Raw genomic sequence first — 27,619 nt, 5'->3', positions numbered from 1 at the left:
TTTAACGTAATTTTTGATACATATGTATGGATTCCCATTTTGTTACTTTTTTCCTGAAATTTTTTGTAGTTCTTTCTGTTCCTTTCTTTTCTTACTCTCTTTCTTTATGATTGATGACTTTCTTTAGGGTTATGTTTGGGTTCCTTTCTTTTTATTTTTTGTGTATTTACTATAGGTACCATGAGGTTCATATATAATAACCTATGTAAATAGCAATCTATATTAAGTTGATGGTCTCTTAAGTTCGACCTCATACTAAAACCCTACACTTTTACTCCCCCCCACAACGTTTTATGTTTTTTTTTTTGTTTTTTTTTTTTGTGAGGAGATCAGCACTGTGCTAACATCTGCCAATCCTCCTCTTTTTTTGCTGAGGAAGACTGGCCCTGGGCTAACATCCGTGCCCATCTTCCTCCACTTTATATGGGACACCGCCATGGCATGGCTTGCCAAGTGGTGTGTTGGTGCACGCCTGGGATCCGAACCGGCGAACCCCAGGCCACCGCAGCAGAGCACACGCACTTAACCGCTTGTGCCACCAGGCTGGGCCCAACGTTTTATGTTTTGACATCATATTTTATCTCTTTTAATTTTGTGTTTCCCTTAATGTCTTATCGTAGATATAGATGGTTTAGTACTTTTATCTTTTGACCTTCATACTAGCTTAATAGGTGGTTGATCCACTGCGTTTACCATATATTTGCCTTTACCAGTCATATTTTTTCTTTGATAATTTTCTTATACCTATTTGTGGTGTTTTCTTTTCCACTTAAAGAAGTCCCTTTAACATTTCTTTTTTTTTTTTGTGAGGAAGATCAGCCCTGAGCTAACATCTGCCAATCCTCCTCTTTTTGCTGAGGAAGACTGGCCCTGGGCTAACATCCTTGCCCATCCTCCTCCCCTTTATATGGGACGCCGCCACAGCACGGCCTGACAAGCGGTACGTCAGTGTGTGCCTGGGATCTGAACCGGCGAACCCTGGGCCGCCGCAGCTGAGCGCACGCACTTAACTGCTTGAGCCGGCCCCCCTTTAACATTTCTTGTAAGGCCGTTTTAGTGGTGATGAACTCCTTTAGTTTTTGCCTGTCTGGAAAACTGTCTCTCCTTCCATTCTAAATGATAACCTTGTCAGGTAGAGTATTCTTGGTTGTAGGTTTTTCCTTTCAGCACTATGAATATATTGTGCCACTCCCTTCTAGCCTGTAAGGTTTCTGCTGAGAAGTCAGCTGATAGCCTTATGGGGTTTCCTTTGTATATAACCTGTTGTTTTTCTCTTACAGCTTTTAGGGTTCTCTCTTTATCTTTAAATCTTGAGATTTTAATTATAATGTGTCTTGGTGTGGGCCTTTTTGGGTTCATCTTGTTTGGTGCTTTCTGTGCTTCCTGTCCCTGGATGTCTGTTTCCTTCCTCAAGTTAGGAAAGTTTCCAGCTATTATTTCTTCAAATAAGTTCTCTTCCCCTTTGTCTCTCTCTTTTCCTTTTGGGACACCTATAATGCCAATGTCAATATGCTTGATGTTGTCCCAGAGGTACTGTAGACTGTCCTCCTTATTTTTAATTCTTTTCTCTTTTTGCTGTTCAGCTTTGGTAATTTCCTCTACTCTGTCATCCAGATCACTGGTCCGTCTTTTTGTATCAATTACTCTGCTGTTGATTCCTTTTAGTGAGTTTTTCATTTCCATTATTGTATTCTTCAACTCTGAATGGTTCTTTTTTTTTTGTGAGGAAGATCAGCCCTGAGCTAACATCCATGCCAATCCTCCTCTTTTTGCTGAGGAAGACTGGCTCTGAGCTAACATCTATTGCCAATCCTCCTCCTTTTTTTCCTCAAAGCCCCAATAGATAGTTGTATGTCATAGTTGCACATCCTTCTAGTTGCTGTATGTGCGACGCCTCCTCAGCGTGGCTGGAGAAGCAGCACATCAGTGCACGCCCGGGATCCGAACCTAGGCCGCAGGTAGCAGAGTGCGCGCACTTAACTGCTAAGCCACGGGGCCAGCCCCCTCTTTTTATTTTTTAACAATATTTTGAGCCAGATTTCTTTTTTTGAGGAATATTGGCCCTGAGCTAACATCTGTTGCCAATCTTCCTCCTTTTTTCCTTTTTTCTCCCCAAAGCCCCAGTAGATAGTTGTATGTTATAGTTGTACATCCCTCTAGTTGCTCTATGTGGGACGCCCCCTCAGCATGGCTTGATGAGCAGTGCGTACATCCATGCCCAGGATCCACACCGGCGAACCCTGGGTTGCCAAAGTGGAGTGTACGAACTTAACCAGTATGCTGCTCGTCCAGCCCCCGAATGCTTCCTTTTTATATATTCTAATTCTTTTCGTTCTCACTGTGTTTATCTATTCATCTCCCCAGGTCAGTGAGCGTCCTTATGACTGTTACTTTGTACTCTTTATCAGGTAGATTGTTCATCTCTGTTTTGTTGAGTTCTTTTTCTGAGGGTTTTTCCTGTTCTTTTATTTGGAACATATTCCTCTGTCTCCTCATTTTGCCTATTTCTCTGTCTGTGCTTATTTCTATGTATTAGATAGATCAGCTACATCTCCCAATCTTCGAAACGTGGACCTAAAGTAGCCGATGTCTTATGGGTCCCAGCAGCATGCTCCCCTCTCGTCACTCAAGCCAAATGCTCCAGGGATGTCCCCTGTGTGGACTGTGTGCCCTTATGCTGATGTGGGGCTGTTGTTGCTGCAGGGACACAGGTAGGCTGGGCTGGGCCCTGGGCTAGCTGGTTGCGAGGTTCACTAGTGAGTGAGTCAGGCCCCCAGTGTTTCTGGTTGGTAGGCCCAGGAGTTCACAACTGCTGCAGGCCCCTGGTGTGGCTAGCTGCACAGCCTGGCAGCACTTGGCTGCCTTGGGTGTGCTGCTGGGCGGGGCAGGCCCCTGGCATGCCCCTGGCACAGCAGCATGCAATTGTTTCAGGTGCATTGGTAGCTGGGGCAGAGCCCCTGTGTGGTTGTTTGTGAGGCCCAGTAGCACAAGTCAGCTGCGGGCTCACTGGTGGGAAGGGCCAGTCCCTGAGGCAGGCTGCTTGTGCTCAATTGCGTTGGGTGCTCTAGTGGGCGGGGCATGCCCCTGTGCCAACAGGCTAGAGGAAGGATTCCAGTGGCTCCTACCAACGTCTGTGTCACCATGGCTGAACTAGGTCACAATAATGGCTGATGCAAGTGGCTCAATTCCTGTGAGGTGGGTTGAGCCACCTCCTACTTCTCTGGGATGCACTCTGAGCTTAGTAAGTGAGTCTCTTTTACCAATGGACTATGCACTTACCTTTCTGGTGTTTTTATGCTGGTTTCCAAGTTGAGTGAGTCTGTGTGTGGGTCCTTTAAAAGCAGATTTTCCTTTCTCTGAAGTTCTGTAGTTTTCTTGGGCATACTCCCTGTTGATTTTCAATGCCAGGTGTTTTGGGGTCTTGTCTCTCTTGTGCTGGATCTAAGGGCTGGAGTGTCTGATGTAGAGCTCAAATCCCCCACTCCCTTGGGAAAGGCTCTGTACCTTTGAGATCGCTCCAGACTATGAAGCAGTGTGGCTAAAGTGTGGCTTTTTCGTCTTCCACCCCTCTCTGTGTTGTCCCTTGTTGTGGAGGTTCTTTTCATCCAGGTTCCAGATGTCTCTCAGAGGTAATTGTTCCACAGGTAGTTAGTTGTATTTTTGTGTCTGTGGGAGGAGATGAGCTCAGGAACCTCTTATGCCACCATTTCCCAAACTCTTCTGAAAGGATCTGCTGATCTTGAAAGCTAGAGGATCAGCTGGAGGTTCACCCAGATGATATCTCTCTTCCTCTCTCCCTCTCCCTCCCTCCCTCTTCCTTCCTCTTTCCCTCTCCCCCTCTGCCTCCCTTCCCCACTCCCCTACTGTTGACATTCTTGTTGAGATTGGTTTAAGATTAAAACACTTTCTAGCTTGTTTTGGAATACAGGACACAATCAAAAGCCTTGTAAAATTGGGGTATCTAGATTATATCTCTAACTTATGTGGACTGTAATAGAAATAAATTAAATTGATATAATGAGAACTGCTTTCCAGAAAAGTCTTGCTGGTTGTAGCCTGGTTTCGTTAGTTTATAGGAAGGATGTTAAATTATTAGATAATTTCTTTCAGTATCTGACCAAGAAAATTGTCAGTGTTAAGATGATCACTGTTATGCTTTTTTATAAAAAGAAATACTTGTGATCATTAGCCAATGTCTTAAGTCCCTTACAGTGCATATCCATTAGATCTTTTGACTTGAACACATCCAACGTTTCTGTTATTTCATCACAAATTTATTGCAGGAGCTTTCTCTCTCCCTAAATTCAATAAGAAGTTACTCTTAGACCACTGTTACTCAAAATGTGGGAAGATCAATAACTGATCTGCAAAACTTTTTATTGCTGCTCTGTGAATAGTTTACTCTTTGTGATGAAAAAAAGAGACACATGAGAAAAAAGCAATCAGAAACTTTTATGACAGTTTGACAGGATAATTTTATGTATGTTTCATCTCATAAAAATTTGTACATTTTTATTTTTTAAATTTTAATAATACATTTTAAAAAATTGATGTAATTGACATATAACATTACATTAGTTTTAGGTGAACAACATAATGATTTGATATAATGTGTATACAGGTATTGCAAAATGATGACTTCAGCATATCCAGTTAACATCCATCACCATACATAGTTACAAATTTTTTTCTTGTGATAAGTTTTTTTAACTTTTAAATATACAATACAGTATTGTTGACTATAGGCACCATGCTATACATTACATCCCTAGGACTTATTCATTTTATAACTGGAAGTTTGTACCTTTGACCACCTTCTCCCATTTCAGCCCTTCCTCCCCCCTCCAGGCAGCCACCAATTTGTTCTTTGTATCTATGAGTTTGTGTTTTGTGTTGTGTATATGTGTTTTAAGATTCTGCATATAAGTGAGATCATACAGTGTTTGTCTTTCTCTGTCTGACTCACTTCACTTAGCACAATGCCCTCAAGGTCCATCCATGTTGTCACAAATGGCAGGATTTCCTTCGTTTTAATGGCTAAATAATATTCCATTGTGTGTGTGTGTATATATATATATATACACACACACATCACATTTTTGTTTCTTTCCCCCTCTTTATTTTATTGGGGTAACATTGGTTTATAACATTATATAAATTTCAGGTGTACCTCATTATATTTCAACTTCTGTATAGCCTACATTGTGTTTACCACCAAAAGTCTAGTTGCCATCTGTCACTGTTCAAATGTGCCTCTTAACCCCTTTTCCCCTCCCCTCACCCCCTTCTCCTCTGGTAACCATCAGTCTATTCTCTGTATCTATGTGTGTGTTTGTTATTGTGTTATTATCTTCCACATATGAGTGAAATCATACAGTATTTGGCTTTCTCCATCCTAATTATTTCACTTAGCATAATACCCTCAAGGTCCATCCATGTTGTTGCAAATGGCAAGATTTCGTCTTTTTTATGGTTGAATAGTATTACATTGTATATGTATACCACATCTTCTTTATCCATTCTTTTTTTTTTTTTTTTTTTGTTAGGAGGACCAGCCCTGAGCTAACATCCAATGCCAATCCTCCTCTTTTTTTTTTTTTTTTTTTTGCTGACTGGCTCTGGGCTAACATCTGTGCCCATCTTCCTCTAATTTATATGGGATGCCACCACAGCATGACTTAACAAGTGGTGCGTCAGTGCGCACCTGGGATCCAAACCTGCGAACCCCGGGCCGCCGCAGCAGAGCGTGCGCACCCAACCGCTTGCACCACCGGGCCAGCCCCTCTTTATCCATTCATTCGTTGACAGGCACTTAGGTTGTTTCCGAGCTTTGGCTGTTGTGAATAATGCTGCAATGAACAATAGGGGTACGTATATCTTTTTGAATTAGTGTTTTTCTGTTCTTTGGATAAATACCCAGAAGTGGAATAGCTGGCTCATATGGTAGTTGTAGTTTTAATTTTTTGAGGAATCTCTGTACTGTTTTCCATAGTGGCTGCACAATTTTACATTCCCATCAGCGGTGTATAAGGGTTCCCTTTTCTCCACAGCCTTTCCAACATTTATTATTTTGTGGCTTTTTAATAATAGCCATTCTGACAGGAGTGGGGTGATATCTCATTTATACCACATTTTCTTTATCCATTCATCCATTGATGGACACTTAGGTTGTTTCTATGTCTTCGCTATTGTAAATAATGCTGCAATGAACATGGGGGTGCAGATATCTTTTCGAGTTAGTGTTTTCATTTGCTTTGGATAAGTACCCAGAAGTAGAATTGCTGGATCATATGATAATTGTATTTTTAATTTTTTGAGCAACTTCCTTTCTGTTTTCCATAGTGGCTGCACCAATTTACATTCCCACAATACCATGTAAGGGTTCCCTTTTGTCCACATCCTTGCCAACATTTGTTCTTTGTATTTTTTGATAAAAGCCATCCTAACAGATATGAGGTGATATCTCATTGTGGTTTTGATTTGTATTTCCATGATGATTAATGATGTTGAGCACCTTTTCATATACATGTTGGCCATTTATATGTCTTTGGAAAAATGCTAATTCAAGTCCTTTGCCCATTTTTTAATTGTTTTTTTTTCTATTGTATGAGTTCTTTATATATGTTGGGTATTAACCCTTATCTGACATATGGTCTGCAAATATTTTCTTCCATTCTTTAGGTTGACTTTTCATTTTGTTGATGGTTTCCTTTGCTGTGCAGAAGCTTTGTAGTTTCATGTAGTCCCACTTGTTTATTTTTGCTTTTGTTGCCTTTGGTGTCATATCCAAAAAAATCATTGCCTAGACCAATGTCTAGTAGCTTTTCCCCTATGTTTTCTTTTAAGAGTTTATTGTTTCAGATTTTAAGTTTAGGTCTATAATCCATTTTGAGTTGATTTTTTTATATGGAGTGAGATAAGGGTCCAATTTTATTTATTTTCATGTGGATATTCAATTTTCCCAACAGCATTTATGGAAGAGACCATCTTTTCTCCATGTGTATTCTTAGCACCCTTATTAAAGATCAGTTGATCCTATAGGCATGGGTTTATTTCTGGGTTCTCTATTCTGTTTCATTGGTCTATATATCTGTTTTTTATGCCAGTACCATACTGTTTTGATTATTATAGCTTTATAATATGTTTTGAAATCAGAGAATGTGATACTTCCAGCTTTATTCTTCTTGCTCAAAATTCCTTTGGCTATTTGGGGTCTTTTGTGGTTTCAGATGAATTTTAGGATTGCTTTTTTGTTTCTGTAAAAAATGCCATTGGGATTTTGATAAGGATTGCATTGAACCTGCAAATTGCTTTGGGAAATGTGGACTTTTTAACAATATTAAGTCATCTAATCCATGAACATAAGATGTCTTTTGATTCATTTGTCTCTTTTTAAATTTCTTTCATCAATATTTTGTAGTTTTCATTGTACAAATCTTTTGTCTCCTTGCTTAAGTTTATGCCTAAGTACAGTCATGCACCACATACTGATGTTTCAGTCAACGATGGATTGCATATTTGACAGTGGTCCCATAAGATTATAATGGCCCTGAAAAATTCCTGTCGCCTAGTGACATAGCCATTGTTACTCTGTAGTGCAATGCATTACTCATGTATTTGTGGTAATGCTGGTGTAAACAAACCTACCATGCTGCCAGTTGTATAAGTGTAGCACATGCAACTATATACAGTATATAATACTTGATAATGTTAATAAATGACTGTTACTGGTTTATGTAATTACTATATTATACTTTTTAATCTTTATTTTAGAGTGTACTTTTTCTATTTACAAAAATAATTTACTGTAAAACAGTATGCTGTGTTATGCCGGCAGCAGCCTCATACATCTCGTGTTGACTACATCTCTTGATTGCATCCTTTTCTCTTGTGCTTGATTTAATCTCATGTTGCTTTGTTCATCATGGCCCCTAAGTATACAAAATCCACTGCTAATGTTTCCAGTAAGAGGTCATATGAAGTGATTGATCTGGAAATGAAATTAAAAGTGATTAAGGACCATGAAGGTGGAAAATCAGTGATGGTTATTGCTTGCTAGCCAGGCAGGTCCCAATACATCATAGCTATAATATTAAAGTATGAGAATAAAGTGACAGAAGCTGTTAAAGAATCTGCTTCATTGAAGGCAACCAGACTAACAAAAATTTGAGAAGGGCATAATATCAGACGTGGAGAAACTTCTAACGACTTGGATTGAAGACCAGACACAGAAGCGTATCCCTCTCAGCAACATGGCGATCACGGCCAACGCAAAAAGTTTGTTTGCAATGTTGCAAGAAAAGGCTGGACCCGACTACAATGTTGAATTTACTGCTAGCTCTGGGTGGTTTAAATGATTCAAGGATTGTTATTCATTACATAATGTGAAAGTAAGTTGTAAGTCTGCAAGTGCTGATGTGAAGGCAGCTAAAGAATTTTTTGAAACTCTAGATAAGCTGATTGTGGAGGAAAGTTACTTGCCAGAACAAATATTCAATGTGGATGAAACTTCCCTATTTTGGAGATGGATGCCCGAAAGAGCTTTCATCCATAAAGTAGCCAAGTCAATGCCAGGTTTCAAGGCTTTTAAGTATAGGATAAACAGACTTTCTTGGGGGTAATGTTACCGGCTACAAATGGAAACCCCTTGTGATCTGGCACAGTGAGAACCTCAGGGCCTTCAGGCATATCAGTAAGTACACACTGCAGTGTACTGCAGGAGCAATAAGAAGTCATGGATGACACAGATTCTCTTCCAAGATGCCCTCCTGAATTGCCATGGCAGGGAAATGGAGAGGTACCATTTGGAGAATAACATACCTTTCAAATTTTGCTTATTTTGATAATGCTCCCAGACATCCTCCTTTTATTGGTCATCTTCATCCTAATATCAAAATGGTGTTCCTCCCTCCAAAACCACCTCTTTGATTCAGTCAATCAGTCAAGGAGTTATAGCAGCTTTTAAGGCCTAGGCTGTTGGTACACCTAAGAAGACACTGATGCAATTCTGAAAGGATGACAACATCTGTGACTGCATCAAGAACCTTGGTTGGACTTGGGGTGTCACTAAGGTGTGTGTGAAAGGCATCTGGAAGAAGACATCAAGAGGTTTGTCCATGACTTCAAAGGATTTGCCAAAGATGAGGAGGTTGCAAAAATCAACAAGGCTTTGGTTGAGATGGCAAACAACGTTAACCTAGGTGTGGATGAGGATGACATTGAGGAGCTCCTATACATGGTTTCTGCAGAATTGACTAATGAGGAGCTGTTGGAACTGGGACAGGACACATAGCTGAAGAAGAGGCAAGAGGAAAGGAAACTACAGGGGAAGAAAAAGAAGAAGAACCCCCAAGAAGATTCACAGTGAAGGGTTTAGCAGAAGGTTTTGTAGACCTTAAGAAGCTACTTTAAAAAGTCTGAAAACATAGGCACCAACACCAAAAGGTTTCCATTAACAGAGAGAGATGTTCATGGTGCATTATCTGCTTACAAGCAAATCTATGATGAAAAACGGTAACAAACAAAGCAAATCACCATGGATATACTTCTGAAAAGAGTGATACCTCCTCAAGAAGAATCTCAGGCAGGTCGTTCAGGAGGTATTCCAGAAGAAGGCACTGTTATCATAGGAGATGACATCTCCATGCATGTTATTGCCCCTGAAGACCTTCCAGTGGACAAGATGTGGAGGTGGAAGACAGTGATATTGATGATCCTGACCCTGTGTAGGCCTAGGCTAATGTGAGTGTTTGTGTCTTAGTTTTTATCAAAAAAGTTTAAAAAGTAAAAAAAAAATTTTTAATATAAAAACGTATAGAATAAGGATATAAAGAAAGAAAAATATTTTTTTACAGCTATGCAGTGTGTTTATGTTTTAAGCTGTGTTATTACAAAAGAGTCAAAAAGTTTAAAAAATTTAAAAAGTTGGTAAAGTAAAAAAGTTACAGTAAGCTAAGGTTAATTTATTATTGAAGAAAGAAAAGTATTTTTTTAATAAATTTAGTGTAGCCTAAGTATATAGTGTTGATAAAGTCTACAGTAGTGTCTGGTAATGTCCTAGGCCTTCACATTCATTCACCACTCACTCACTGACTCACACAGAGCAACTTCCAGTCCTCCAAGCTCCATTCATGGTAAGTGCTCTATATAGGTGTACCATTTTTTATCTTTTATACCATATTTTTACTGTACCTTTTCTATGTTTAGATATGTTTAGATACACAAATACTTACCATTGTGTTACAGTTGCCTACAGTATTCAGTACAGTAACATGCTGTGCAGGTTTGTAGCCTGGGAACAATAGGCTATACTATAGAGCCTAGGTGTGTAGTAAGCTGTACCATCTAGATACGTGTAAGTACACTCTATCATGTTCGCACAACAATGAAATCACCTAATGACGCATTTCTCAGAACATATCCTTATAATTAAGTGATGCATGACTATATTTCATTCTTTTTGATGTTATCGTAAATGGAATTGTTAATTTCCTTTTTGTTAGTGTATAGAAATGCAATTAATTCTTGTATGTTGATTTTTTTATCCTGTGTCTTTACTGATGTCACTTATTAGTTCTAACTGCTTTTGTGGAGTCTTTAGGGTTTTCTACATATAAGTTCATGTCATCTGCAAACAGAGATAGTTTTACCTCTTTCTTTCCAATTTCAATGTTTTTATGTTTTGTTTTTAATTGTTCTGGCTAGGACTTCCAGTACTATGTTGAATAGGAGACATGAGAGTGGGTATTCTTGCCTTGTTCCAGAAATTAAAGGGAAAACTTTCAGCTTTTCACTGTTGAGTATGATGATAGCTGTGGCCTTTTCATAAATTGCCTTTATTGTGTTGAGGTAAGTTCCTTCTATACCCAATTCATTGAGAGTTTTTTTTAAATCATGAAAGGGTGTTGAATTTTGTCAAATGCATTGCCTGCAGCTATTGAGATGATTATGTGAATTTTACCCTTTGTTCTATTAATGTGGCATATCACATTTATTGATTTTCATTTGTTGAATCATCCTTGCCTTCAGGGATAAATCCTGCTTGGTCAAGTGTATGATTCTTTTAATGTGCTATTGAATTCAGTTTGCTAGTATTTTGTTGAGGATATTTGCATCTGTGTTCATCAGGGATATTGGTCTGCGGTTTTCTATTCTTCTGGTGTCTTTATCTGCTTTGGTATCAGGGTGATGTTGGCCTCATAAAAACAGTTTGGAAGTGTTCCTTCTTCTTCAGTTTTCTGGAAGAATTTGAGGAGAATTAGTGTTAATTCTTCTTTAAATGTTTGGTATAATTCACCTGTGAATCCATCTGGTCCTGGGCTTTGCTTTGTTGGAAGGTTTTTGATTACTTTTTCAATTTCCTTATTTATTATTGGTCTGTTCAGGATTAAGAAGAAAATTATATGGTTAAATATGTTATAGATTTTTAAGTGTTGAAGATTTTCAAACTTTTGAGGTTTTAAAAAATGTAATAAAAAAAAATTTCTGTGGAACCTTTCAACAATATAATCATTTAAATGCCATAATGTAAAAAACATTGAAAACCACTTTTAATTTTCCCACCGTTAAATATTTTACAGGACATTTTGAAGAGCAATTAAATTCAACATTAATATACAAATAAAAGATTCTACATGTACAGTTTTAAAAGAAGTAATCGTGGAAACAAAATGTGATGCTCTGAACTCCTGGGTATTACAAAATTAGAATGAATAGTTAAAGTTTTATATTAAATAAATTTTATTTTCCTAATTTTAAAAGCATTCCACTATTAGTGTAGGAAAAAAAATACAGAAAAAGAACATTAACATAATCGAAATATCCGGAGTTCCCATCTGGATAGTTAGCTCCTAAACTTATTATTATGCATCTTTTTTAACAAATAAAGCTGAGATACTATTATAAAATTTTATATAACTGGTAGTATTTTTTGGTTTTGATAATTTTATTATTTAAATTATTATATACATTAAAATGGACTTTTAAAGGTATAGATTTTATGAATTTTAGCAGCTGTATAGATTCATGTTATTACCACCATACGCAGAATACAGAGTAGTTTCATCGTGCCAAAAAAACTCCATCATACTTTATAGTGATCTTCCCCTACCATTAACCTGTGGCAATCACTCATTGCTTCTCCATAACTATAGTTTTAACTTCAAGAATGTCATATAATTGGAATCTTACAGTATAAACTTTGTAACTGGCTTCTGTCACTCAGTATAATGCCCTTGATTTTCATTCAAGATGTTACATGTATCAGTAGTTCGTTACTTTTTATCACTGAGTAATCCATTGTATAGGTGTACCAGTTTGTTTATTCACCTGTTGAAGGATATTTGCTTTCCCAGGTTTTGGCAGTTGTGAATAAAATGGCTATAAACATTCATGTACAGGTTTTTGTGTGACATAAGTTTTCATTTCTCTAGGATAAATACTCAAGAATAGGATTGTTTGCTCATATGGTAAATATATGTTTAACTTTATAGGAAACCACTAAACTGTTTACCAGGATGGGTGTACCATTTGTATTCTCACCAGCAACGTATGAGAGTTCCAGTTGCTCTGCCTCCTAACCAGTGCTTGGTATTGTCATTATGTTTTTATTATAGACATTGTGATAAGTGTGCAGGGGTATCTCATTGTGGTTTTATGACACCTGCTTTAGAAAAAGTCTTAAGATCATGCATGATTCCTCCAACAGTATTTCCCTTTTTCAAAATTGTTTTCGCTATTCTAGTTTCTTTGTCTTTCTATGTAAATTTTAGAATCAGCTTGTTACATCTACAAAAACCCTTCTGGGATTTTGATTAGAATAGTGTTTAAATATTTAGGTCAATCAGAAGACAGTAGACATCTTTACTATGTTGTCTTTCAATCCATAAACATGGTGTGTGTCTCCATTTATTTTGGTCGTCTTTGATTACTTTAAACAGTGTTTTATAGTTCTTGGCATACAGATTCTATACATGTTTTATCAGATTTATACCTAAGTATTTCATTTAATTTGGAGCTATTGCAAATTTCTAAAATTTTGATTTCCAATTGTACACTGCTAGTATATAGAAATACAATTGACTTTTATGTGTTGGCTGTATATTCTGTGATTTTGCTAAATTTGCTTACTAGTTGTAGGAATTTTTTGTAGATTCCTTGGGATTTTCTATGTAGACAGCCATGTTGTCTGCAAATAAGGATGGTTTTACTTCTTGTCTGAGCTATGTTTTTCTTTCTTTCTCTTGCCTTATTGCACTGGCTAAGACTTTCAGCACAATGTTGTATAAGAGTGGTGAGAGAGGACAGTCTTTGCTGTGTGTCCAACTGTGTTCCCAATCTCAGGGAGTAAACATTCAGTCTTTCTCTACAAAGTATGATGTTAGCCATAGTATTTTTTTTTTTTATAACTGCTCTTTATAGATTGAGGAAGTCCTTGTTATTCCTAGTTTTCTGAGTTTTTTTTTTTAAATCATGAATGGCTATTAAATTTGATCAAATGCTCTTTTTGCAACAGTTGATTTGATCAACTAATTTTTCTTTTTTAGACTGTCAGTGTAGTGGATTTCATTGATTGATTTTTGAATACTGAATGAGCCTTGCATTCTCAAGATAAACCCCACATGATTGTGATGTATTATTCTTTTTATATATTACTGAATTTGATTTCTTAATCTTTTGTTGAGGATTTTTTTCTTCTATATTTAAGAGGGATACTGGTCTATTTTTGCTTGTTTGTTGATACTCTCTCTGTTTGGGTAATGGTAGCCTCAGAAAATGAGTTGGAAAATGTTTTTTTATCTTTATTTTCTGATAGAGATTGTGTACAATCTGATGATATTCTTTTCTCTAACTGTTTGGTAGAGTTCACCAGTGAAGTTATCTGGACCTGGAGATGTCTTTTTCAGAGTTTTTTTTTTTAGCTATAAATTCAGTTTCTTTAATAGTGATAGGAGTATTCAGATTATCTGCTTAGTTTTCAGCAATCTTGGTAGCTTGTGGTTTTCAAAGAATTAGTTCATTCCAACTATGTTGTCAAATTTATATGCATAGAGTAGTTCGCAACATTATTTTATTAACTATTTAACATCTGTGAAGTCTGTTATAATGTCGTCTCTCATTCTTGATATTGATAACCTATGTCTTTTCTCTTTTTTTTCTGTCAGTCTGACTAGAGTTTTATCATTTTCATTGATCTTTTCAAACAACAACTTTTCAACTTTTGATTCATTGATTTTCTTTATTGTTTTTCTGTTTTCAATTTCAGTGATGTATGATCTTATCTTTATTATTTCCTTTCATGTGCTTGCTTTGAGTTTATTTTGCCCTTTTTTCCCCCTAGTTTCTTAAGTAGAAGCTTAGAGTGTTGATTGAGACATTTCTTCTTTTCTAATATAATAAAATCTCCACTAAGCACTGTTCAAGCTGCATCCTACAAATTTTGATATATTGTAATTTATTTTTCATTTTATAATATTTTCTGATTTCCTTGAGACTGCCTCTTTTGATCTATGGATTATCAGAAGTGTCTTTTTTAATTTTTGAGTTTTTGGAGATTTTTCTGTATATCTTTCTGTTATTAATTTCTAGTTTAACTCTGTTATAGTTAGAGAACATACTTTGTATGTTCTTTTAAATTTAAGATTTGTTTTATGACCCAGGATATGGTCTGTCTTGGTAAATGTACATGTGCACTTGAAAAGGATGTGTATCCTACTGTTGTTGGGTGGAATGATTTTCTATTTACCAGTTCTATAAATTATTGAGAGAGGAGTGTTGAAGTCTCCAATTGTCACTATGAATTTTTCTGTTTCTCTTGTGACTTCCATCATTTTTTTGCTTCATATATTATGTTGTCAGGTACATGCACATTTAGGATTGTTACACCTTCTTGATAAATTGACTCTTTTATCATTTTGTAATGTCTTTATTTATTCCTGCTAATTTTATTTGCTCTGAAACCTACTTTGTCTACTAATGTAGTCATTTTAGGTTTATTTTGATTAGAATTTTCATAGTTTATCCTTTTTCCATCTTTCTACTTTTAACCTAATATATCATTATAGTTGAAGTGAGTTTCTTATGGACAGCATGTAGTTGGATTATGGTTTTGTAAATCTATTCTGACAATCTCTTTCAATTAATTGATGTGTTTAGGCCATTTATATTTAATGTACATATTTATATGTTTGGATAGAAATCATTTTATTTTATTTTTTTGCTTCCACAGTTTTTCTTTTTTCTGTTTCCTTTTGGGATATTTGAACTTTTTTTAGTATTTAATTTTTATTTATCTATTGTGTTTTTTATTATTTATCTTTGTATATTTTTATAAATGGTTGATCTAGGGACACAGTATTCATACTTAACTTTTCACAGGCTACTTAAAATTAGTATTTTACCACTTCAAGTTGAATACAGAATGCTTTCCACCATTTATGTCCCTTTATCTTTTGTACATTTGTTGTGTTTTTCTCATATATTACATTTATATACATTGAAAAACCTCACCAGGCATTGTTATGCATTTTTGCATTCAACCTTCAAACATGTTTTAAATAACTCAAGAAGAGAACAGTCTATTATATTTATCCAGATATTTATCATTTCTGTTTCTTTTCCTTCATTCTTGATGATCTGAGTTCCCCTCTGGTATCATTTTCCTGTGTCTGAAGAACATTCTTTAGTAATTCTTTTAGAGTAGGTTTGTTGGCAACACATTCTCTTAGTTATTCTTCACCATATTTGAGATGTTTTCAGCCATTATTTCTTTGTGTATTTTTTTTCAGCATGGCACTTTTTTTTTTTCCCTCTCCTTCTATGATTCTGATATTGTGGATGTTAGACCTTTTTGGCATTGTCTCACAGGCCCCTGAAGCTCTGTTTATTTTTTTTCAACATTTTTTTTCTCTTTGTTGTTCATTGGATATTTTATATTGATCTCTCTTCCAGTTCACTGATTCTTTCCTTTGTCATCTCTATTCTGCTAATATTGAAGCCATCAGTGAGTTTTAAAAAAAAATTTGGTTATTTTATTTTTGAGTTCTTCATTTATTTCTCCTTTATATTTTCTGTTTATTTTTCGAGACTTTCTATTTTTCATTTGTTTCAAGAGTTTTTATAATTGTTGGAGCATTTTTGTAAGATCTGCTTAAAGAATTTGTCAGATAATTCCAACATCTGTCATCTCAGTGATGTTGTTTATTGATTGTCTTTTCTCACGTGAGCTGAGATTTTCCTGGTTCTTTATATACCAAGTAATTTTGGGTCCTGGACATTTTGAGTATTATAGGACCTGCTCTTGTTGTCAATCTCATGATAAATGTTATTTCTGTCTCAGCAGGCAATTGATGTTGTTAGGTTTAGGCTTCAAATTCCAATGTACCTCTCTGAGCTGTGGTTCCAGTGTCTTCAGTTTTCAGAGTCTTTGCAATGCTATTTGGATCTGTCCATGTGCGCACCACCAGTGGCCAATCTGTGACCTCGGTGATGTTTTATCTGTTAGTTTATATCTCAGAGTGTTTTATATGATGGTTAGGATCAGATTCATATATACACAGCTTAGGGTAAGCCCTGGAGTTTATAAACAGCTTCATAGGGTCACTTTCTCAAGCTCCTTTCTGTCTATAATCTCTTTTGATACTTTCTGGTCCAGGAAGCACTGGCTTCAGTTACTGCATGCTGCCATACACCTCCATGGCTTTACCTGCCTCTTGGCCCACGTGGTGACACACTGAAGGAAAACTACTGGCAAACTCACCACAGGTTGAGGTACTTCAAATTCTTGTCTTCTTCCTCATCTATCAGCCTATTTACTTTCCTCAAATAGCTACTCTGTACATTTCATCCAGGATTTTTAGCCTCATTCAATGAGGGTGACAGGGATTGTATGCTTACTCCTTCTGGAACCAGAATCTGATCATTATGATTTTTAATGCCTATGTAGTATTCCAATATTTGGATATACTGTAATTTACTCAATAATTCCTCAAATAGACATTTACGTTATTCACTTTTATGATAATGTGATGGACATTTCTATGTATATATTACAAAACTGAAATTTAAGTCATGATATTTAAAGGCTTTGGATACATATTGCCAAAATTACTTTCTGAAATATTTATTTTGATTTATAAAACCTGCCTGACCATCAGCAAGAATATTGACCCAATGGATTGAAACAGATTAAACATCATTTAAAAATCCATTAGACCCTCCCCTTCCCCCCACCTCCAAATAGTGGCCACTACTGTAGGTTGATGGCTTAATTTATGACTCTGAAAATGGATAAATCTAGGGAAATAATCAAGCACTTACTCTGCCTTTCAGGTGGTAAGGAAACTTTCTGGATAGAAGAATTCCAGCTTATAAATGCACAAGGAATGACAGAATTAGGAAATCCCTATTTCACAGCCCCTAATTAAATAATAACCTAGGCAGCTTTCATCAATGAATTCTAAAACATTAGGTAAAAAGTTGGTGGGGAACTTTTTAATGGAAAAGTCCATTGATTAATCTTAGCATCACTAAAAGACATCGTATACCTCATGTTGTGATGTAATAGGAAGCACACAGCACCCTCTTATTTTTTATTATTTGGGACACAAAGTAACAACTTCTCCAAGTTTTCTTGTAGGAACACGTATAAGAAAAGCAAAATAATCATAATTTCTAAATATAGGGATTTACAGATGATATATGTTCTTCTCCCTTATTCCAGACACACAGTTTATCTCTAGGACAGGACATGCAAAGCTTGGTGTACCCTGAACCATAGGTAATAGACTCATAGCTGAGTCTATAAGGAAAACGTATTACATGGTGGTGTCAGGGTGTTTCAGGCCCCATTTAGATGATTTTCCTGGAGATCTGCCATATCTGCAGAATGCAATTCAGCACCCCTGTCCAGCTCTGTTTTCAGTTGTATGTGAAATAGCAAAACCCAAAGCATCTATTATTTAGTTATATTTTTTTTGTGAGTATGTAAATGGCACCATCTTTCTTAGGTTATTTTCTGCTTTCCACAATTCCCTCTCTGAAAGTTTTAATTTCTTTACTTTTTAAAATCTGTCTTTCTTGACACAGAAAGGTATGTGAACCTAGATTCAAAGACTATGGCAGAGACATAAAAAATAGACCCAAAGAAAAGAACGGTAAAGTTATGTAGACATTTCTGCCTGGTCCTCAATGGCATACATTCCATTATTATTATTATTTTTTTGCTGAGGAAGACTTGCCCAGAGCTAACATCTGTTGCCAATCTTCGTCTTGTCTTGCTTGAGGAAGATTAGCCCTGAGCTAATATCCGGGCCAGTCTTCCTCTACTTTGTATGTGGGTTGTCACCATAGCATGGCTGACAAGTGGTGTAGGTCTGCATCTGGGATCCAAACCTGCAAACCTGGGCCGCCAAAGAGGAATGTGCTGGACTTAACCACTACGCCACGATGCCAGCCCCAACGTTCATTATTTATTTATTTATTTTTTTGTGAGGAAGATTAGCCCTGATCTAACATCTGATGCCAATCCTCCTCTTTTTTTCCTGAGGAATATTGGCCCTGGGCTAACATTTGTGCCCATCTTCCTATAGTTTATATGGGACATCGCCACAGCATGGCTTCACAAGCGGTGCATCGGTGTGCGCCCAGGATCCAAACCTGCGAACCCTGGGCTGCCAAAGCGGGGTGCGCACACTTAAGCCACCAGGCTAGCCCCAACATTCCATTATTTTTAATCTGTACATTTAAATATTTTAACATAGCTGCAGGAGGCCCATATCTGAGGATAACTGCTTTCAGGGGGGAAAAAAAGCCCCTTAAAGTGAATCCCTTTAAAATGGGATTGAAAACCATAGTAAATAGTGACAATACAATTTGACTAAAAAGTAAAAGTTAAAAACATGTAGATATCTTATATTAATAAAATTTATTTTATTTTATACACTTTCAACTCTGCACATGTTCTTTGAAGGAACAAAGAGTAAATCAGTTTGATTTGGCGGATGGGGGAGTGGTCCTGGTTTTTCTGACCAGATTGTCTAAGAGCGTGATATGACATCTTTAACTTCACATGTGACTTTCACAACATACATGATTATGAAGAGGGCTATTTTTTCAAGAAATATTCAAGGACTTCACTTTTTCTGAGGCTTCTATTAATACTTTGATAATAAACTCATTTCGTTTTGTAATTCTTTTAATTTCGTTATCCTTGTGGAATTTCTTTTTATCAGTTAATTGGTCTAAGTGCCATATCCTCATTTATCAGTGGTTTTTGCCTGAGATTCACGACATATTCTTTTGTGCAAGATTTTCAGTTGTTTTGAAATGTGTTTGTATTACTGTGTTGGGTGTTTACATAGCTGACAATCAGTGAAAGCACTGATGAACTAACACTTAATAGGTGGAGATAAATGCTAGTATTCATTGGGGAGGCATATTTGAGTAGGGACTAATTTTACAAGTAGTTAGCTTACTCTTAAATATTTCACATTATGAAGACTGTTGTTCTATGTAAACTCATAACTACAGAGTCTTACCTAGATAATGAATATCTAGGTAATAAGGACTCCCTACAGCTGAAATTTTACAGTATTTTGAATGCAAAGTTATGAAGTTTGAATGATCTGAGCTTTGTGGAAGAAAAGTACTATGCAAATAGTACATGTCACATGAAGTCCATTAATAAAGGCTGAGGGTTTCAAAATTTATAATATTAATAAGGCTTTGTACATGAAGTTATACTTTTGTTTTTCATTTGACTTAATTAATAAAAAAATACATTCCAAACCAAAACACTACCCCTGAAAATACATAAATTTTGGAGTTTTCGATTTTCTAAGGTTTTTGCTTTTCTAGTTCTAGTACTGGAGAACTGCAGTTCCATAAGAGAGCCATGAATCTGTAAAGCAGCTCATTTCCTCAAGCTTTTCTTGAGACATTATTAAAGCCACAATAAAATATAACCTCTCTTTCACAATAAGCTTTAGTGGATCGGAAAACGAAAATAAGAAAATTTATTGGAGACTAGATTAGGCTGGGGAGAAAATGGAAATATTCATTTTTTTCTTTTTTAGCTCCCATTATTTTTCTCACATTATCTTTATCAGCTTTCTTAAACATAGCTAGAGATTCAGTACAAACCTGTAAACATCTTTAGGTTGTCAATGCTGATACCCTTTAATTATTATGTTTAAAAGAGCTTAAGAATATCTGTCTTCTTTGGAAATATGTTTAAAATTGGCCAGTTTTAGTCATGTATTGAAGCTTAGAAAAAGATGTCTCTACTTGCTTTCTAGTTTTATAGGCAGCACACATAAAATGCCTAGTGGGGATAATATGAACTTAACCAGTTCTATCTAATATATGTATGATAAGCTACCTTAATAGCTGAACACACTGGAAATGCTCAGTATATTCTACATTTATTTCAGTTTAAGATGCAGAAATGGACTTCCTAGACATATGCCATATGTTCTCCTCTTATGCCAAGTTAACAAGAATTAAAAGACTGAGATGAATAAACAAGGTCAACTTAGGCTGAGCCAAATTAGACAACAGAATAATTGTCAGATTTTCTGTTGGCAGGGACATTTTGTTCTGAGCCAATCTTCACGAATTATAGGCTGTAAAATTTTTTTTCTGGTAAGTCTACCGCCAGGCATTCTGTTGACAATTTTCTTTGTTTTGTAAACACTGAAAATTTTCATCAATTATATTGTGTGTAGGCACACATAAGGATTCTGAATAGATGGGTATTTTTTGTTCATTCCAACTTAAAGGAAAATTGCTTAGATATGAATCAAATAAAACCAAACCAAAATTTAATAACTTTTAACAGGATAGTATTTCATTTGGAGTTTCTTAGGTATGAATTAAGTTATAATAAATAGCAGGAAGCTAACCAGTATTGTAATTAATTTATGACAGTAAATATAAAAGTAGATAAATTTGCTCAAATATAAGGTTTATTAATGCTCTACAATAAAAAATTTTAGGCCTCGAAGGGGATAATCTCATACAAATGGGAAAATTGAGGTAACCAGAGAAGTTGACTTCTTTGAAATACAATACATTTAGGGCAGTACCAAATCTAAAGTTAAGTATTTTTAGTTTAGTTCTAGGATCATTTATTTTCTTTATCATTGCCCTTCTCACCCTGCATGATTTTTTTTTTCCTTCTAAACTGCTTTTTCTTTGAGTTGTGTAACTTTTTAAATTACTAATTCAAACCATTTGAATAATGGTTGTCTGAGTCAGCCACATCAAAAATATGAAAACCGTAGGCCGGCCCGGTGACATAGCGGTTAAGTGCTCGCACTCCGCTACTGGTGCCCCGGGTTCGGATCCCGGGCGGGCACTGACACACTGCTTCTCTGGCCATGCTGAGGCCGCGTCTCACATACAGCAACTAGAAGGTTGTGCAACTATGACATACAACTATCTACTGGGGCTTTGGGGAAGAAAAATAGGAGGAGGATTGGCAACAGATGTTAGCTCAGAGCTGGTCTTCCTCAGCAAAAAGAGGAGGATTAGCATGGATGTTAGCTCAGGGCTGATCTCCCTCACAAACAAAAAAAAGAAATTTGAAAAAAAAAAAAAAGAAAACCAACTATTTGAATAATACTATTAATGACATATCAAGTCTCAGTCCATTCACATAATGGTGATTAAAAAAAAAAAACTCATTTATGTCCTAGATGTTGTAACTGCTTTAATTTGACAGTGCCTGATTCTTTTGTATACCTAAAGTGTCTACTTTACATACTTATTACCAGCTATATATTCTGATATCCTAAATATCCTTGTATTATAAAAATAACTCTTATATATTCAATAAATATTTATTAAGCATGCCAGGTACTTCTCTAAGTCCTGCAGGATGTAGCAGTGAATAATAGAAAAAGAAAAGACAAACATCTCTACCCTCATACAGTTTACATTCTAGTAAGTTTGTTGATACAGTGAAGCACAGTACAGTCTATTCAAAACCAGTTTTTAGTTCGTTTCTGCATTTTATTTAGTTCACATTAATTCACTTTATTAATTTTGCCATAGACTACCCAGAAATTAAAATTTTGTTCACTGATTTGTAAGCATATAAAGAATGTAAATAGTCGATGGGAAAGATTTAAAATTGAGAACATTTTCTAAAGGTAGCTGATATTTTATGGCTCATTCATTCATTCATGGATGAAATATTTGTTGAATGCTCACTCTGTGGCTGGTACTAGTTTGGATGCTGTGGATACAAAAGCAGACACACCCTTAACCACTGGTGAGTGGGCCCAGGCTCTGGGCCATGCTGCCATCTTATTCTCGCTGCCTTTCTCTCTTCTAGAGGCTGAGACGTTACTGAACTCTTGTAGACTCTTTTTTTCTTGTCTCTGGTTAGACTTCTACTGAAAGAGAAATTAAAACAAACACTTCAAGTATCTTTGGATAGCTAAATTTCCCCAACTGCAGTTCTCATGTTGAAATTGAGCACTGTGCCCCAGCATTCAGACAGTGAAGTGGAGAAACAGACTTCACATTAAAACTTCCTCTGATGTCAAGGCAGGTTTGCCTATCAAGTCAGCCCAGTTATTCAAAGTGATCTATTAAAAATGTAGACCACATCCTAACACTTTGTACTACTTTTCCCTTGCTGCACTAATGAATTACCACAAATTTAATGGCTTAAACAGGGTGAATTCCTTTCTGCAGGTTCTAGAGAAGAATCTATTTCCTTGCCTTTTTGAGCTTCTAGAAGCCACCTGCATTCCTTGGCTCATGGCCCCCTTCCTCCATTTTCAAAGCTAGCAATGACAGGTTGAGTCCTTCTCACAGTGAATCACTCTGACACTGACTCTTCTGCCTCCCTCTTCCACATTTAGGGACCCTCTTCCACCTTTAAATATTACATTAGGCCCATTTAGATAATCCAGGATAATCTCCCTATTTTGAAGTCAGATGATTAGCAACCTTAATTCCATCTGCTACATTAATTCCCCTTTGCCATGTAATATAACATATTCACAAATTCTGGAGATCAGGACATGGACATCTTTGGGAGGCCATTATTCTGCCTACCACACACTCTAATATCCTATTAGTGGCTTCTCACTGCAGTTGGAACAAAGACTATCCACCCTAGCATGGCCTGCAGAAGCCCTCAATAATTTATCATCCTGCATCCCCCTTTACAGTTTAACTATATTGCTTTCTGTTACTCAAACCTCCCAAACTTGTTTCCTCCCTAGGGCTTTGCAAGAGCAATTTCTTCTCCCTGGAGTACTGTGTCTGTGTACCACGTCGTCACATACATGGCTCCTTGTCAGTCAGGTCTTAACTCAGATACTACCTTCTCAGTGAGGATTTCCCTGATCACCATTTCTTTGTATTTTTTTCCTACTACTTATTATTAATTGAATGACTTTTACTTATGTATTTTTTTTTGTGAGGAAGACCAGCGCTGAGCTAACATCCGATGCCAATTCTCCTCTTTTTGCTGAGGAATATTAGCCCTGGGCTAACATCCGTGCCCATCTTCCTCTACTTTATATGGGATGCCGCCATAGCATGGCTTGACAAGCAGCGCTTGCATACCGGCGATCCGAACCTGCGAACCCCAGGATGCCGAAGCAGAGCACGCACTTAACCGCTGTGCCGCTGGGCTGGCCCCCATTACGTATATATTTTTGCTTGTTTCTTATCTATATCGTTCCTCTTCCACACACACCTGAGTGAGAGCTCCAAGAGAGCAGTAGGCCTGCTATGTGCCAACTATGCACCAGGCATTGTGGTAGGGTTTGGAAAAATTTTAATGTCTAAGACAGTCATGGTGGTTCCCACTTTCTTGGAGTTTATAGGTTAGTGAGGAAGCAGATATTAATCTAATAATCACATGAGAATAAAATTACAAATATGACAGTGTTATAAGACTTAATGTTTTAATATCTGGTAGGACTAGTTCCCCCCCTGTTGTTTTTTTTTTTTAGTGTTTTCCTGGATATTTCTGTATGTTTGTTTTTCTGTGTGAACTTTAATATCAACTAGTCTAACGCCATAAAATAGTATGTTGGTATTTTTATTGCGATTATATTAAATTTATAAGTTAATTTAGGGAGAATTGGTATCTTTACAGTGTTGAGTCATCCTATCCTGGAAGAGGGGATGTCTTTCCATTTGTTAAAGTCTATTTTTATGTCTTTCATAGTGTTTTAAAGTTTCCCTCATGTAGATTTTGCATATTTGTGATTCAGTTTATTTCTAAGTATTTAATATTCTTCGCTGATATTATCAATGGGGTTTTCCTTTACCATTATGACCTCTAACTGGTTATTGTTTGTGTATATGAAGGCTATTGATTCCTGTATGTTAATTGTACTTCCTTCAACCTTCCTCATTTTTGAAATATTTGATTTTGTTTCATCATTGATTCCCTAAGGGCTTTTCAGTTATTCTGTTATATTGATTTCCTTACCAGTTCTTATGCCTCTAGTTCAAGGATCGGCAAACTTCTGCAAAGGGCCAGATAGTAAATATTTTAGGCTTTGAGGGCCATACAGTCTCAACTACCAAACCACAGACAGTAAATAAATGAATGGGCATGGCTATGTTCTAATAAAACTTTATTTATAAAAACAGGCAGCAGGATTTGGCCTGTGGGCCATAGTTTGCCAACCTTTGCTCTTGTTGATTTATCTAATTGTACTGGCTAATACCTCTAGCACAGTGTTGAATATTAGCAGAGATAGTGGGCATTCTTGCCTTGTTTCTGGTCTTAGTGGAAATGCCCGTAGTGATTCCCCATTAAATAAGATACTGGCATTAGGACTAAGTTGTATGTATATTCTTATGTTAAGAATGTGTCCCCCAATTCCTATTTTCTTGAGTGTTTTTATCAAGAATGGGGGTTGAATTTTGTCACAGGATTTTCAGCATCTATAGAGATAATCATATGAGTTTTATTAACTTTAAATCTATTAATAGGATGTATGATATTAATGGATTTGGTAACATTGAACTAACCTTGTATTCTCAGCATAAAGCATTGGGAATATCTGATCTTTGAAGGCTTGGTAGAATTCTCCTATCAAACTGTGAGCTTGTTGCTTTCTCATAATGTACTTCCTTATGAACTCTTTCTACTTTTTTTAATGGAAATTGGTCTGCTTCAGAGTTTTAAATCTAATGGTGACCACGCTTAGCAATCTCTGTTTACCTAGGAAATTATCTATTTTTTTCTGTTTTCAAATTTATTTGCATAGAAATATGCAAAGTGGTCTCTTACGATTAAAAAAAAATTTTTGTTACAATGGTTAATTGCTCCCTCCTTCTGCCATTTCTTATCGTATATGTATGCTTTCTCCTTTTTTCTTGATCAAGTTGGTCTATTTTCTTAATTTTTTCAAACACATCCAGATTTGGTGTCTTAATTAGGTCTATATTTTTTTTTTAACTTCTACCTTAGGAGTCAGTAAACTATGGCCTGTTAGCTAGTTACCTGTTTTTTGTAAATAAAGTTTTATTGGACCATAGCCATGTCCATGCACTTATGTATTGCAAATAGCTGCTTTTGTGCTACAACAGAGTTGAGTAGTTGCAGCAGAGAACATATGGCCCACAAGCCTAAAATATTTACCCTCTAGACATTTAGGAAAGTTTCCCAACCTCTGCTCTGCGTCATTAATTTCTGCTTTTATATTTATTATTTCTTTCCTTTTGACTTAGTTTATAGTTTCTTGTTATTTTTTTTAAGATTTTTTGAGTTGGAATTAGTTCATTTATTTTATTCTTTCATTTTCTCTGATAAAAGTGTTTAGTGTTATCACTTTTCCTCTGATCATTACTTTAAATATATCCCATAGATTCTGATATGTAGCGTTTTCATTATAATTATTTTTAGAAATTTCATGTTGTATTTTCCTCTTTTACTCAAGAATTGTTTGATAGAATGTGGTAAAATTTCTAGGAGAAGGTCATTTTGTTTCTTGTTATTAAACACTTCTAGTTGTATTGCATTGTGATCAGAGAGTGTTTGCAATAGCTCTTCGTTATGGAGCTTAGTGATACTTTTTTGGCACCTAACATATGATAAATTTTTGAGTGAATATTCCAGAGGTTCTCGGGAAGCAAATTTATTCTCTATTATCAGAGTGTAGAAGTTGATAAATATCCATTATATCTACATTACTGATTATGTTGTTTAAGTATTCTTTCTTCTTATTGTTATAATTTACTTACTGTTATAAGTGTCTGTGTCTCCTTACATTTCTTGTAGATTTTCCTTCATAGGGGTGGTTTCTATGTTATTTGGTGCCTACATATTTGTGTTATATCTTTTTTGTGACATTTGGATGTTAGCATTTCTTTGTCAATACATAATACTTTGATGCTTGAATTCTATTCTCTCTGTAACTGGGATTTCTGCTGTTGGTTTCTTATTTTCCTTTGCCTGGAATACCTTTTCCTATCTCTTTATTTTTAGCCTTTCTGAATCAATTTATTTTAGATGTATTTCTTGTATACAGTACATAGCTGTATTTTTGGTTTGTGAGCAAATTGAAAACCTTTTTTATTGATGAGGTAAGTCCATTTATATTAATTGATATGACTGATATTCTTGGTCTCAAGAGTGTCTGAATATTTTATAATTATGTGAATTTGGCTATATTTGCTTATGTTTTTTCTGAGGTGTGTGTTTCCTTTGCTCTAATTTACTTTTTAAAATGGTATTTAGGAAGGTTTATAGTTTTGTTTTAGTGGTTATCTTTGTACTAATACCCTTAGTCTCTTCTTTTCTTAACTTTTTGTTACCCGATATATCAGTGTTTATTGGCATCTTTTGACTCCCACCCATGCCTCCACAATCACTGAGCTTATTCTACTTTTCTCTTTCACTCTCTGTTTTCCTCCCATTTTTTTTTTTGTTGTATTGTTACTACTTAATCACAGCATACACTATCTGTACATGAGTCTTCCACATTCATCTCCCCATAACCCCATTTTCATCTTCTATCTACATTTATATGTATTAAAATGTTTACAATCAGTCCTTTTGCTGAAGTTTCCCAGTCATCTCATGGTTGGATGAAGCTCTTCCTGTAGTACATTCCTCAAAAAGGGTTCATGAAAACAGTTTTTCTTTAGCCTTGATACTTGAAGGAGAGCCTGAATGGATATAAAACCCTTGGTTCACACTTCTTTTCATGAAGTTTTTAAAAACTGCAGCTCCACTTTTGCCTTACCTTGTATTTTATTTTTGAAAGGTTGATGCTAGTTTAATTCTTCTGCTTTTGATCTTTTTTACTGGGAGGCCTTGAAGTTTTTTAAAATTAATCATTGAAATCTAAGAGTTTTGTTAGGATATGTCTTAGAGCTGATAGTTCTAATATAATTTTTCTCAGGCACCTAGTATGATCTTTCGATATGTACATCCAAGTCTTTTTTTAAAAAATTTTATTTCTGAAATGTTTTCCTGGATTATAGTTTTAAATATTAATTCTGTTTCATTGTTTTATTTTTCTTCTTCAAGAAGTCAAATTGTACAACTGCTATTACTTCTTTGCCTTATCTCCCATTCCCTTACTTTCTCCCTGACTTTTTATTTATTTTTTTTAATTTTTTTTTATTTGTTTAT

The 27,619-nt window shown here is 35.8% G+C and overlaps 1 protein-coding gene across 9 annotated transcripts in view; it reads right to left on the bottom strand.

The window, feature by feature from the left end:
* The window catches only part of WDPCP (WD repeat containing planar cell polarity effector), a 381,979-nt gene that overhangs the window by 21,630 nt on the left and 332,730 nt on the right, over positions 1–27,619 (bottom strand). The window contains exon 17 of one of the 9 annotated variants that reach the window (XM_058551114.1): positions 21,610–22,397. The exons of the other annotated variants lie outside the window; for them this stretch is intronic. Within the exon in view, the coding sequence (XP_058407097.1) occupies positions 22,387–22,397 (11 nt within the window). The 3' untranslated portion in view covers positions 21,610–22,386. Of the gene's footprint in view, positions 1–21,609; positions 22,398–27,619 lie in introns of those variants that run through there. 9 annotated transcript variants of the gene reach the window in all.

This window comes from Diceros bicornis, chromosome 12, assembly GCF_020826845.1.
Source record: "Diceros bicornis minor isolate mBicDic1 chromosome 12, mDicBic1.mat.cur, whole genome shotgun sequence".
NCBI lineage: Eukaryota > Metazoa > Chordata > Mammalia > Perissodactyla > Rhinocerotidae > Diceros > Diceros bicornis.
This window is presented reverse-complemented; position numbering and strand designations above follow the sequence as displayed.